Raw genomic sequence first — 15,003 nt, forward strand, 5'->3', positions numbered from 1 at the left:
GAATGATTGCAGGCCCGTGTGGCAAATGGCTTGTTTGTATAAAGGTCTACTGTAGCTCTTATTGGCTATAGCACACCGGTCTGTGTAGACTCCGGTCCTGGATAAGACAGATGTTTTTATTCGTTTTTTTTTACTGCAGTGTCTATTAATTGTCCAAACACATGGCCGCTTTCCCACTTTATATTGCTATAGAATTATCACAAATGCCTTAGTATACGTAAATCAAAAACATTCTAAGAATTTATGAAAAAGTGAAAATGACCACATCTACGTTTTTTTTAAAGTGTCATATTCTTCCTGGGGGTGTATATGAACAGATTTTAATAAGATTTCATGTTGCTAAAATGCTAAAATGCTGTCAGTTCAAAGAGATGGCTAACAACAGCAAGCGTGCTGCAATAGAAATCACAGTTCCACTCACCAGATGATGATCATTTCAAACGTAACTTCTTGTTGAAAGTTATTTTTTAAAAGGGAGAAGCTAAAAAAATTAGCAATAACATCCTCTTTGATAAGACATGCTGCAACTGCTGCAAATTAGCCGACAACATAAGCTAGCTAGCTAGACCGTGGGAAAACTACTGCTCGATATTGCACAGTGACCTGTTGGCCATCAAGAAGGCAGAAGTTTCCAGATGTTTTTGTAAAAACGGTCCCACTCATTAAGTCAAAATGTGATTGGTTGATTCCACTATCACTCCAAAATGTTGCCCAAATACAGTTGAATGGCAGATGCCTTTATCTAGCTTCTGACGGCTTAGCCAATGGCTGACTTAGCTAGCTAGGATTGGATCTTTTTTTTCGCTTCAGTGATAACACTTTCCTTTCCAATAAAAACTGAAGAGATTAAATCAGAACATCATTGAAAATAATAATATAATTATCATTATTTTGATATTATTATAATGATCATTTTATAAATCCTTAGCCCTTCTCTGAAGGCGTAGAAGGCCCAATGTTCCCCACTGTGTTTGGGTTAGTAATATTTTGTAGAGTGGCTCTATTTTCCCTCTGCATACATTTTTTCACTATTCTGAATGTCTAAAGAATCCATATGTTGTTCTGAAATATTAACACAGAAATACTTGCTCCGGTCTTGGTCTTGAATCGGTCTCGCTTTAGATGGTCTTGAACACAACACTGGTTCAATGTGCTTCTCCATGATTAGCAGACCTGTATCCAAATAGTACATTTGCAAATCGCTCTAATACTTTGAGCATTTCATTGAGCCTGTCCGGGGTGCCAGATGTGTGGGGTTAGCACTTTTGGGACTATTCTGTTGGGCCCATTGAGCCAGGCAAGCGCCATCAAGCGCAGCTCAAGTATTTGAAAGAAAATGGATACAATTTCAACCCTGGTTTGACAATTATGCAAGGTGTTCAGTTAGCCAGTTGCCTGTCCACACACCCAAGCTATCCTCATTAAAGCTGCTTTAGGAAAGTGAAGCATAGTGCTCAATATTGTACTCTGTGTCTGTAGCTATGTTTCTATCCAGATTTTCATGTGAATATATACAAATCAGCAAAAAGAAAATATGTGCATTTTCCCCACCTGTGGTGTGTTTCCATGTTTCCGCTTGAGTTTTCATGAACCATATAAAAATCTTAAGTTCAATATGTTTCCATTGCATTTTCAACTCTACCGATAGTTTTGTCACAAACACTGTTGCTTTAAATAGCAAATGTACTGTGCCTACACTGGTCTTGGCACGTGCGCTCTATCCAACAGCTTGCAGATACAGTACGAGTAGGCTACTCTACATTAGGATATTATGGATAAGAGCGAGCATATTTTTATTTGTCAAGCATCGATCATCATGTCACCAGAATAAGACCCTCGATATTTATTGAAAAGGAGCATCAAGATCACCGTGCACTTTCACCACCCTGTGAAGTTCATTATAACTTATTTCATCTGCAGCCTAATAAACTGCATGGTTGACGGAGTCGTAGTGGGAGGACCACACACCATATCATCGCGAGACTCCAAGTTTACTTCAATATGATGGTTATTATATCAATATTTGCGCATAAAGGCGCTTCCAACGCCATTTCTCGCATAATACATTTTACCGACACAAAAAGATCCTGCCATGTCGAACGAACAAATTATCTGTCATCATTTATCACAGCTGTCATGATTTTAAAATGTATTTACTTGTGAAGACCTTTTTTTTTACCGTGTGTGTGAGTATGTGCGTGTCTGAGGGAAAGATGGCAAATGTCTGCGAGTAGCAAGAATAGGCCTATCATGAGATACCCATCATAAGACATTGTGGACTTGCTTTATATTAGGCTTTGGGCGGTATCCAGATTTTCACACCATCATACCGTTTTTCTGCCATCCCAGGATGAAGGTATTACCAGCATAACACACAAGGGGGTGCAAAAAAAAGCCCATTGGGCATCTATTACCAAAACATTTGCACAAGTAATAGCGAAATCACACAGATGCTGTTAGCTAAATGTTAACGAGCGAAAACAAACACAAACTAATTGCAAAGATATGCAAATGTATTTTTTAATATTTTTTATTTCACCTTTATTTAACCAGGTAAGCCAGTTGAGAACAAGTTCTCATTTACAACTGCAACCTGGCCAAGATAAAGCAAAGCAGTGCGATTAAAAACAACAACAGAGTTACATATGGGATAAACAAAACGTACAGTCAGTAAAACAATAGAAAATCTATATATACGGTGTGTGCAAATGTAGTAAGTTATGGAGGTAAGGCAATAAATCGGCCATAGTGCAAAATAATTACAATTTAGTAATAACACTGGAATGATAGATGTGCATAAGATGATGTGCAAATAGAGATACTGGGGTGCAAATGAGCAAAATAAATAACAATATGGGGATGAGGTAGTTGGGTGGGCTAATTACAGATGGGCTGTGTACAGGTGCAGTGATCGTAAGCTGCTCTGACAACTGATGCTTAAAGTTAGTGAGGGAGATAAGAGTCTCCAGCTTCAGAGATTTTTGCAGTTCGTTTCAGTCATTGGCAGCAGAGAACTGGAAGGAATGGCGGCCAGAGGAGGTGTTGGCTTTTGGGATGACCAGTGAGATATACCTGCTGGAGCGCATACTACGGGTGGGTGTTGCTATGGTGAGCTAAGATAAGGCAGGGATTTGCCTAGCAGTGATTTATAGATGACCTGGAGCCAGTGGGTTGGCGACGAATATGTAGTGAGGGCCAGCCAACGAGAGCGTACAGGTCACAATGGTGGGTAGTACAGTGGCTTGCAAAAGTATTCACCCCCCTTGGCATTTTTCCTATTTTGTTGCCTTACATCCTGGAATTAAAATTGATTTTTTGGGGGTGTGTATCATTTGATTTACACAACATGCCTACCACTTTGAAGATGCAAAATATTTTTTATTGTGAAACAAAAAAGAAATAAGACAAAAAAAACAGAAACCTTGAACGTGCATAACTATTCACCAATTATAGCTGCAAGTCTCTTGGGGTATGTCTCTATAAGCTTAGCACATCTAGCCACTGGGACTTTTGCCCATTCTTCAAGGCAAAACTGCTCCAGCTCCTTCAAGTTGGATGGGTTCCACTGGTGTACAACAATCTTTAAGTCATACCACAGATTCTCAATTGGATTGAGGTCTGGGCTTTGACTAGGCCATTCCAAGACATTTAAATGTTTCCCCTTAAACCACTCGAGTGTTGCTTTAGCAGTATGCTTAGGGTCATTGTCCTGCTGGAAGGTGAACCTCCGTCCCAGTCTCACATCTCTGGAAGACTGAAACAGGTTTCCCTCAAGAATTTCCCTGTATTTAGCGCCATCCATCATTCCTTCAATTCTGACCAGTTTCCCAGTCCCTGCCAATGAAAAACATCCCCACAGCATGATGCTGCTACCACCATGCTTCACTGTGGGGATTGTGTTCTCGGGGTGATGAGAGGTGTTGGGTTTGCGCCATACATGGCATTTTTCCTTGATTGGAGGTTTGTTAAAACAGTGTCCAATGAAGGGCCAGATGTATACAAAATGGTGTCGTCTGCATAGAGGTGGATCTGAGAGTCACCAGCAGCAAGAGCGACATCATTGATATCTACATTTCAGTCATTTAGCAGACGCTCTTATCCAGAGCGACTTACAGTTAGTGAGTGCATACATTTTCATATAGAATAAGGATACGGCTAAAGGCTTTAAGAACTGGTCTTCTAGTGCGTTGGGTACAGAGAAAAAAAGGGGCAGATTTCCGGGCGTTGTAGAATAGATTCAGGGCATTATGTATAGACAAGGATATGGAAGGATAAGAGTACAGTGGAGGTAAACCTAAGCTTTGAGTAACGATGAAAGAGAGCGCATCACTGGAGGCACCGATTGAGCCGGTCTCCGCGTGTGTGGGGGGTGGGACAAAGGAGCTATCTGAGGCAGGTTGAGCAGGACTGGGGGCTCTACAGTGAAATAGTACAATAAGAACTAACCGAAACAGCAATAGGCAAGGCATATTGACATGGGAGAGAGGCATAAAGCAATCACAGGTGTTATTCGAGAGAGCTAAAACAACAGCTGGTAATGGCGATGAAAGTTTGAGCTGAGGCTAAACAGATAAACAGGATGGGGTACCGTATAAAGGAACAGTCCAGCAGGCATCAGCTGTGTAGCTGAGTGATCATAAGGTCCAGTGAACAGCAATAGGTGAGTCCGGGAGCAGTTCAGTGGTTGCTACGGCACAGGCTAGCAGGAGGCACGGCTGTTGATTGCGTGCGCTAGCAGGCCGGGGCTAGCAGATGGATCTTCGTGGTCGTCGCAACGGGAAACCTGTGGAAACCACATCAGACGATTACGTCGGCAGACCAGTCGTGATGGATCGGCGGGGCTCCGTGTCAACACTAGGAGGTCCCGTCCGGTTGACAGAGAGGTAGATCGCCGGGAGATGGGCCTGGCTCAAGGCTAGCTCAAGGCTAACTGGGGCTTGCTTCGGGACAGTGGTGATTAGCCAACAACAACAACAGCCATTCGGTTGCAGCTAGCTAGTTAAGGTCCAGTGATTCAGTGATTCTGGCAGAAAATCCAATATGCTCTGGCTCGATAGTGCGATGTGCAGACTGGCCGATAATTGTCCAGGCTAGAGCTGGCTGGTAGGTAGTGCAGGCCACGGACAATGGTGAAGACCGCTAACGGTGGCTAATAGCAAGAGGTTCCAGATAAGAAGGTATAAAGAAATAATAGAATCCATTACATATTGGGTGAGGCGGGTTGCAGGAAAGTATATGTAGTTAAAGGATGGAAAGTGAGATTGAGAAATATATACGAAAACTAAAAAAAAACTAAAAAAAACTGGCTATTTACATGAGGACACTACAGAAAACACGACCGCACTGCTATGCCATCTTGGGACATATCAAATCCAGCTCATAATGTTATAAGCATAGTTAGTAGCTACCGAATGTAATTGTCGGTGAGTGTGGACAATTACAAGCAAAAGTGAATGAGAGATTGTGCAAATGAACAAAGTTGTGATGCATGCTTTTCAGAAGGAAGAGCAGCATGTGTACACGGAGCAGAGGGGAGAAGAACGGACAAGAAAAAAAATGCTAGTAGGAAGCACAGGGGAAAAAATGGCAGCTTTACAAAACTCTGATAACAGAGCTCTTTGACTTCTAAAACATGGCAGAAAGTCATTTATAAGATATCTGATGGCAAACATTTAGTAGTGAATTGCATACAAGTGTAATTTCATTACCTAATGTGCGCCGCACAAAAGAGACTCACCGGTTATGTATAAAACGCTATGGACTCTCCCATTGTGCTCTTTACAACGAACATATGACTGGCTCAACTGTTCTGGGGAACTACGGTAAGCTTCATAATGCAAAATAATGTGACAGGTGAAATAAAGAACGCAATCTGCTTTATCTCCTAATGTATTGCACAAGTTGACTGCAGGGATTATCTTAAAAAGTAGCTACAAATATTCAAATTTTTTGAATAACTTCTAATAAATGGTTTTGACGGTATTGAAAAACCATTCTGTGGCTTTTTCCAAATACCCTGGTAAACGGTATACCGCCCAAGCCTACTTTCTATTCTTCTAAAGAAGCCTCCTTGATCAATGTATCATGGTCAGATTCCTCATTAGTGTGTGTGTCTGTGTGTTTGTGTGCGTTGTTTTTCAGGTCGGTCGCTTCGAGGTTAACCTGATCAGTCCAGACAGTAAGACGGTGGTGCTGGAGAAGAAATTCAAAGACATCTCGTCCTGCTCTCAGGTTGGTAAACCTGGGTTTGTTTTTCACTCTACTGTGTTCCGCGTTTACGTTCACATTTATCCAGCTCATCTCGTCCCAATGCTACAGAGCTTTTCACAGGTGCAAATTCCCAAAACATAGCTAATTTTCGAACATGCCTACTTCATGAATAAATAAATGCCTTAGTTTTGGGGGCTTCCATTGTCAGAGGATCATTTCTTAGTATTTTATTACAAATGCACATTACTTTGGCTCAGTCTTTCATCTTTTCACTGTCAAGGTTAGCTTACCTGGTTAAATAAAGGTGAAATAAAATAAAAAAAAATAAAAAAAGGATTTACTTTGTTAGTAGTCCTACTAATATGATAAAAAATTGTGTCTTGTGACACGTCACGGAAAAAGTTAAGTAAAAAAATAGCTTGAAGGGAGTCCCTTAAAACAATAAAAGAACTGTATGTGCCATCTGCCATATTTGGGGGAAAGATAATGCTCTTGTGTTGTTGTTTGTACTTGATGTTTATAGCCTAATATATTTCAGCTACGTATTGTTTAAACCAGGGACAACCACTCAGTCCATAAAGGCTGCGTTACATAGCATTGCTGATGTCTTTCTCCACTTGCAAATGATGTTGTTCGGGTATTAAATTGATCTATAGAACATTTAAATTGATTGATAGAAGGTTGAGAAACCTCTCTCCAACCAGTCTCTCAAACATATACTGTTCTGTATAAACTACCAATAAACTGTATACATATACAGTAGCAATGTAGTGTATCATGATATTTGATTGTATTGTGCGGTTTGCTCAGGGTATTAACAAGACGGACCACTTTGGGTTTATCTTTCGCGACCCGGGGGAGTCTGGTCCGGGCCAGTATGTGTGCTACGTCTTCCAGTGTGCCAGCGAATCCCTGGTGAGTATTGGCTAGCTCCTCCCACTGCACACTCCCTGTGTACATCTCATTTGACATTATCGATCATAGTCTGTTGCTGGAAAAACGTATGTGTTATGGCTTTACATCCCCTGCTATATTGTGGCTAAAGAGTTACCTGTCTAACAGAACACAGAGGGTGTTCTTTAATGGAAGCCCCTCCAACATAATCCAGGTAGAATCTGGAATTCCCCAGGGCAGCAGTCTAGGCCCCTTACTTTTTAAAATCTTTACTAATGACATGCCACTGGCTTTGAGTAAAGCCAGTGTGTCTATGTATGCTGATGACTCAACACTGTACACGTCAGCTGCTACAGCGACTGAAATGACTGCAACACTTAACAAAGAGCTGCAGTCAGTTTCAGAATGGGTAAGTTAGTCCTAAATATTTCCAAAACTAAAAGCATTGTATTTGGGACAAATCATTCACTAAACCCTAAACCTCAACTAAATCTTGTAATGAATAATGTGGAAATTGAGCAAGTTGAGGCGACTAAACTGCTTGGAGTAACCCTGGATTGTAAACTGTCATGGTAAAAACATTGATACAACAGTAGCTAAGATGGGGAGAAGACTGTCCATAATAAAGGACTGCTCTACCCTTCTTAACAGCACTATCAACAAGGCAGGTCCTACAGGCTCTAGTTTTGTCGCACTTGGACTACTGTTCAGTAGTGTGGTCAGGTGCCACAAAGAGGGACTTAAGAAAATAGGCACAGACACATGCATACACACACGATAACATACGCACTATACACACGTACACATGGATTTTGTGTTGTAGATATGTGGTAGTGGAGTAGGGGCCTGAGAGCACACACTCACTGTTGTGAAATATGTTATGAATGTATTGTAATGTTTTTAAAATTGTATAACTGCCTTCATTTTGCCGGACCCCAGGAAGAGTAGCTGCTGCCTTGGCAGCAGCTAATGGGGATCCATAATAAATACAAATACAAATACAAATAGGTCCCTGACTGACTCCCTGTGGTTCCAATGGCTCAGTGCATTAGAGCAGGGTTTCCCAACTCCAGTCATGGAGAGCTACTTGGCGTGCAGGGTTTTGATCCAACCCTGCAGCAACATAATTAATTTAGCTAATTATGGTCCATAGAGAATGTGTTGATTAGTTGAATATTTGAATCATGGGTCTTACAGCAGGGCCGAGCCTGCACATTCGGTATCTGGAGATGGAGAACCATTTTAGCATGGCAACACTATGGTTGTGAGTTTGCTTCCTGCTAGGGCTACATAATATATGTTTGAACTGTTGCTATTATGTACCTGGGCTATGTCAAAATGTTTAACTAAAGCTATAATGCAAAACTAAATCTACTGTAGGCCTACCAGTATATATATAAAAAAAAATGGGTCATAATGTATTGGGTTCTGAAATACCTTGGAGGAATGGTTCTGTGGAATGCTAGGAATCCAGATTGTTGTTTACTGTAAGTGGAGTTAGACTGATGTGCGTGTGTGTGTGTGTGCCTATAGGTGGATGAGGTGATGCTTACTCTGAAGCAAGCCTTCAGTACGGCAGCAGCTCTGCAGAGCGCCAAGACACAGGTCAAGCTGTGCGAGGCCTGCCCTATGCACGACCTGCACAAACTCTGCGAGAGGATTGAGGGTACGCCGCTGTCTACCGGATCTATTACAATGCCTTCAGAAAGTATTCACACCCCTTGACTTTTTTCCACATTTTGTTGTGTTACAAGGTGGGATTAAAATTGATTTAATTGTCATTTTTTGTCAGTGATCCACACAAAATACTCTGTCAAAGTGGAAGAAAAAATACATAACATTGTAAACATTAATGAAAAGTAAAACACTATTATACTGTATCTTGATTAGATAAGTATTCAACCCCTGAGTCAATACATGTTTGAATCACCTTTGGCAGGGATTACAGCTGTGAGTCTTTCTGGGTAAGTCTTTAAGAGCTTTGCACACCTGGATTGTACAATATTTGCACATTATTCTTTACAAAATTCTTCAAGCTCTGTCAAGTTGGTTGTTGATCATTGCTAGACAGACATTTTCATGTCTTGCCATAGCTTTTCAATCTGATCTAAGTCAAAACTGTAACTAGGCCACTCAGGAACATTCAATGTCATCTTGGTAAGCAACTCCAGTGTACATTTAGCCTTGTGTTTTAGATTATTGTCCTGCTGAAAGGTGAATTTGTCTCTCAGTGGCTGTTGAAAAGCAGATTGAACCAGGTTTTCCACTAGGATTTTGCCTGTGCTTAGCTCTATTCCGTTTATTTTTATCCTAAAAGGCTCCCTAGTACTTGCCGATGTTGAGCATACCCATAACATGATGCAGCCACCACCATGCTTGAAAATATGAAGAGTAGTACTCAGTGATGTGTTTGATTTGCCCCAAACATAACGGTTTGTATTCAGGACATAACGTTCATTTCTTTACCAAATTTGTTGCAGTTTTACTTTAGTGCCTTATTGCAAAGAGGATGCATGTTTTGGAATATTTTTATTCTGTACAGGCTTCCTTTTTTTTTTACTCTGTCATTTAGGTTAGTATTGTGGAGTACTACAATGTTGTTGATCCTTTCTCAGTTTTCTCCTATCAGCCATTAAACTCTGTAACTGTTTTAAAGTCCCCATTGGCCTCATGGTGAAATTCCTGAATGGTTTCCTTCCTCTCCGGCATCAGAGTTAGGAAGGACGCCTGTATCTTTGTAGTGACTGGGTGTACTGATGCACCATCCAACGTGTAATTAATAACTTCATGCTCAAAGGGATATTCAATGTCTGCTTTTCTTTCTTTTTTTACCCATCTACCAATAGGTGTCCTTCTTTGCGAGACATTGGAAAACCTCCCTGGTCTTTGTGGTTGAGTCTGTTTGAAATTCACTGCTCAACTGAGGGACCTTACAGATAATTGTATGTGTGTGGTACAGATATTACTTATTATTCGAGTTAAGCACATATTTACTCCTGAAATTATTTAGGCTTACCATAACAAAGGAGTTGAATACTTATTGACATTTCCGCTTTTCATTTTTAATTAATAAAAACAAATCCACTTTAACATTATGGGATATTGTGTGTTAGCCTGTGACACACAGTCTCAGGCTGTAACACAACAAATGTGGAAAAAGTCAAGGGGTGTGAACACTTTTTTGAAGACAGCTTTTTTTATTGCTTTCAAAATAACAAAATTACAGGACAGGGGAAGGACACAATAAAAGCTAAGTCAGTTATCTCTACAAAATACAGATTGGAAAGGTACATTTTATTTGAAGGGTACCTACAGGATGACTTAATGCCGCAGTCATAATCCATTCATAAGCAGTGCATAAGCATTTATTCAACCTTCATGTTATCAAATGAGAAAAAAGACTCCCACACACACTTCATCTCGGCTTCTCTGTCAAATTAACAGGGTTTGCAGTTTGAATCACTTTTGAGTCAGATAATTTTTCTACCTCAGCTTCCTAAAAAAGGTAGCTCCACATTTTGAGTTTGAAAACTCTCTTTGGATATCTGCCCATCAGTCGACCCACTTAGTTGTGTGCTGCATTTCAATTCTCTTCTTCCCTGTCTATTCTAATATTTTTTGGGGGGCTCAATGGCAATTAATTTGGTTCCTGTGTGTGTGAATCCAGGTCTGTATCCACCCAGGGCCAAGCTGGCCATCCAGAAGTACCTCTCTCAACTGACTGATAACGAACAGGTCGACATCTTTGAGCGAGTTCAGGTAAGGACCAGACCTAGATTCAAATACCATTTAAAAATCATTTCAAATCATGTATCTGTGCTTCATTGAGTTTGTCTGGCACAATTGACCATTAGGATAGTTGCAAACCTTGCCATTCTGTAACTCCAGGCAGGCTAAATCTGAAGGATTTCAATACGTATTTGAACCTAGGTCTAATAAGGACTGTGTGAGACTTAAGATAATGATTGTTCTTAGTACTATTAACTGTCAAAACTGATTCTGTGTTTCTTAATCAGATCCTCCATGTAAAGAATGAGAGCAGCGATAATAGAAAGCATATCTTTAATATCTACTGTATCTTTAGAGCACTATCTTTGATGAAATGGAGCAGTAGCTACAGTTGAAGTCAGAAGTTTACATACACCTTAGCCAAATACATTTAAACTCAGTTATTCACAATTCCTGACATTTAATCCTTGTAAAAATGCCCTGTCTTAGGTCAGTTAGGATCACCACTTTATTTTAAGAATGTGAAATGTCAGAATAATAGTAGAGAGAATGATTTATTTAAGCTTTTATTTCTTTCATCACATTCCTAGTGGGTCAGAAGTTTACATACACGCAATTAGTATTTGGTAGCATTGCCTTTAACTTGTTTAACTTGGGTCAAATGTTTCGGGTAGCCTTCCACAAGCTTCCCACAATAAGTTGGGTGAATTTTGGCCCATTCCTCCTGACAGAGCTGGTGTAACTGAGTCAGGTTTGTAGGCCACCTTGCTCGCACATTCTTTTTCAGTTCTGCCCACAAATGTTTTATAGGATTGAGGTCAGGGCTTTGTGATGGCCACTCCAATACCTTGACTTTGTTGTCCTTAAGCCATTTTGCCACAACTTTGAAGTATACTTGGGGTCATTTGTCAATTTGGAAGACCCATTTGTGACCATGCTTTAACTTCCTGACCGATGTCTTGAGATGTTGCTTCAATATATCCACATAATTTTCATTCCTCATGATGCCATCTATTTTGTGAAGTGCACCGGTCCCTCCTGCAGCAAAGCACCCCCACAGCATGATGCTGCCACCCCCGTGCTTCACGGTTGGGATGGTGTTCTTCGGCTTGCAAGCTGCCCCCTTTTTCCTCCAAACATAATGATGGTCATTATGGCCAAACAGTTCTATTTTTGTTTCATCAGACCAGAGGACATTTCTCCAAAAAGTACGATCTTTGTCCCCATGTGCAGTTGCAAACCGTAGTCTGTCTTTTTTATGGTGGTTTTGGAGCAGTGGCTTCTTCCTTGCTGAGCGGCCTTTCAGGTTATGTCGATATAGGACTAATTTTACTGTGGATATAGACACTTTTGTACGTGTTTCCTCCAGCATCTTTACAAGGTCCTTTGCTGTTGTTCTGGGATTGATTTGCACTTTTCGCACCAAAGTACGTTCATCTCTAGGAGACAGAACGCGTCTCCTTCCTGAGCGGTATGACTGCTGCGTGGTCCCATGGTGTTTATACTTGCGTACTATTGTTTGTACAGATGAACGTGGTACCTTCAGGTGTTTGGAAATTGCTCCCAAGGATGAACCAGATTTGTGGAGGTCTACAATTTTTTTTCTGAGGTCTTTTGATTTTCCCATGATATCAAGCAAAGAGGCACTGAGTTTGAAGGTAGGCCTTGAAATACATCCACAGGTACACCTCTAATTGACTCAAATTATGTCAATTAGCCTATCAGAAGCTTCTAAAGCCATGACATAATTTTCTGGAATTTTCCAAGCTGTTTAAAGGCACAGTCAACTTAGTGTATGTAAACTTATGACCCACTGGAATTGTGATACAGTGAATTATAAGTGAAATAATCTGTCTGTAAACAATTGTTGGAAAACTACTTGTGTCATGCACAAAGTAGATGTCCTAACCGACTTGCCCAAACTATAGTTTGTTAATGAGAAATTTATGGAGTGGTTGAAAAACGAGTTTTAATGACTCCAACCTAAGTGTATGTAAACTTCCGACTTCAACTGTATATTTACGGGCTCCAACAGCTAGTAGCTTGAACAACCCCATTTAGAAAATGAGATAAAATTATTAAAGATATCATATATTTTCTATCTATTTGTATTGTATTCAATGACACTGACGACACCAATAGATAAAATATAGACAGACTGGCACCAATGACAGTAATGAGGAGTGGCCCAGCCAGAACAGATTGTGTCACGCTCTGAACCAGGCTCCTCCCTTGGTTTTTTGCTTGTCTGGGATTTTTTTTTGCTCTCGCTTTTGCTTTGCTCTTTGGAGTCTATGCCAAGTTAATGTAAAAGTACTTTGTAAAATCTGCTGATGTAAAAAAGGGACTTATAAATACATTTGGTTGATTGATGGTTGTATTCGTCCCTATAGAGGATGAAGCCTGTGTCGGACCAGGAAGAGAATGAGCTGGTGATTCTCCACCTCCGCCAGCTATGTGGAACCAAGCAGAAGTCCCACCTCCACATCGGAGAGGCCCATCTGGTACTATTCCCTCACTTGTACTATAGACCTGCCTATAGGTTCAACCTGTCTGTCAATCAGCGGTCCCATTTGAGCTCCATAGTTTAAACTATACTGTGGGAGACTACAGCACATCCTGTAATGGCACATGCAGTTTAACCCCAGCTCCTATCTCTCTCTCTCTCTCTCTCTCTCTCTCGCTCGCTCTCTCTCTCGCTCTCTCTCTCTCTTGCTCTCTCGCTCTCTCGCTCTCTCTTCCCTCCCTGCCTCTCCTACTCTCCTGTCAGTCAGTCACTCACTCACTCACTCACTCACTCACTTCACTCACTCACTCACTCACTCTCTGACTCACAAGTTTATGACCACCTCTCTGTGGCCTTTTCCCAGTTTGATAGCAGCAGTGGAGAGCACAGTCAGTTGAACGGAGTCCTCAATGTTCAGACAGTATATTGAGATAGAACTAGAAACCTCAAACCCTCTTTTCATAAGCCCTGATACTAGGGAGCTCACTCTCAGGGCTCAAGGAGAGCACTTCTAGAAGTTAAACTGCTACAGACCTCTTGTCTTGCAGAGCTTTTACTGCCTCTGTGCTGATACAGGGATGTAGAGGAGCATAAACACATGTAAACTCTGATGGTAGTATCAAATTCCCCAGTCCAGTGTAAATTTTGATGTGGTGGTTTACTAGCGGTCAAGTTATTTGACCGGCATTCAGTGTTCACCCATCTTTATTTTACTACTACATCCCTGCTTACTTACTACACTGAACAAAAATATAAATGTAACATGTAAAGTGTTGGTCCCATGTTTCATGATCTGAAAAAACAAATCCCCAAAATGTTCCATATGCACAAAAAGCTTATTTCTCTCAAATATTTTGCACAACTTTGTTTACATCCCTGTTAATGAACATTTCTCCTTTGCCAAGATAATCCATCCACTTGACAGGTGTGGCATATCAAGAAGCTGATTAAACAGCATGATCATTTCACAGGTGCACCTTGTGCTGGGGACAATAAAAGGCATCTTTAAAATGTGCAGTTTGTCACACAACATAATGCCACAGATGTCGCCTCACAACCTAACCACGCCAACCCAGGACCTCCACATCCGAGGAGTATTTCTGTCTGTAATAAAGCCCTTTTGTGAGGAAAAACTCATTCTGATTGGCTGGGCCTGGATTCCCAGTGGGTGGGCCTTGCTGCCAAGTGGGTGGGCCTATGCCCTCCCAAGCCCACATATGGCTGCACCCTTGCCCAGTCATGTGAAATCCATAGATTAGGGCCTAATGAATTTATTTAAATTGACTGATTTCCTTATATGAAATGTTACTAAGTAAAATCTTTGAAATTGTTGCATGTTGTGTTTATATTTTTGTTGTAAAATCTACTAATCTACAAGCGGCTCCTTGTGTTACCTTATCGCCTACACTGCCTTTGGATGCAACGTTGTCTGCTCCGATGCTTGAAAGTTCTGTAACACTTTATAATAACGTTTAGTAATAAGTCTTTATTATTTTACCTTGAGGAGCACCTTGAAGAGCATCGATACTGCTGGAGTGTCTACCAATGGAAGCAGAAAGTTTGAATGGCGATACAGTGCTTCTGTGTTTAATATTTTTAATACACGTATATATTTTATACCTTGAAACATTTGTTTTAAGTGTTTTATACTGAACAAAAATATA

The 15,003-nt window shown here is 40.7% G+C and overlaps 1 protein-coding gene across 1 annotated transcript in view; it reads left to right on the top strand.

Annotated features, from left to right (window-relative positions):
* LOC121546305 (TBC1 domain family member 4-like) overlaps nucleotides 1-15,003 on the top strand; it is a 154,233-nt gene that overhangs the window by 48,053 nt on the left and 91,177 nt on the right. The window contains exons 5-9 of the mRNA XM_045212896.1: nucleotides 6,142-6,231; nucleotides 7,021-7,125; nucleotides 8,638-8,770; nucleotides 10,772-10,863; nucleotides 13,227-13,337. Coding sequence (XP_045068831.1) covers nucleotides 6,142-6,231; nucleotides 7,021-7,125; nucleotides 8,638-8,770; nucleotides 10,772-10,863; nucleotides 13,227-13,337 — 531 coding nt within the window. The remainder of the gene's footprint in view (nucleotides 1-6,141; nucleotides 6,232-7,020; nucleotides 7,126-8,637; nucleotides 8,771-10,771; nucleotides 10,864-13,226; nucleotides 13,338-15,003) is intronic.

The sequence above is a fragment of the Coregonus clupeaformis genome, unplaced genomic scaffold (genome assembly GCF_020615455.1).
Source record: "Coregonus clupeaformis isolate EN_2021a unplaced genomic scaffold, ASM2061545v1 scaf0061, whole genome shotgun sequence".
NCBI lineage: Eukaryota > Metazoa > Chordata > Actinopteri > Salmoniformes > Salmonidae > Coregonus > Coregonus clupeaformis.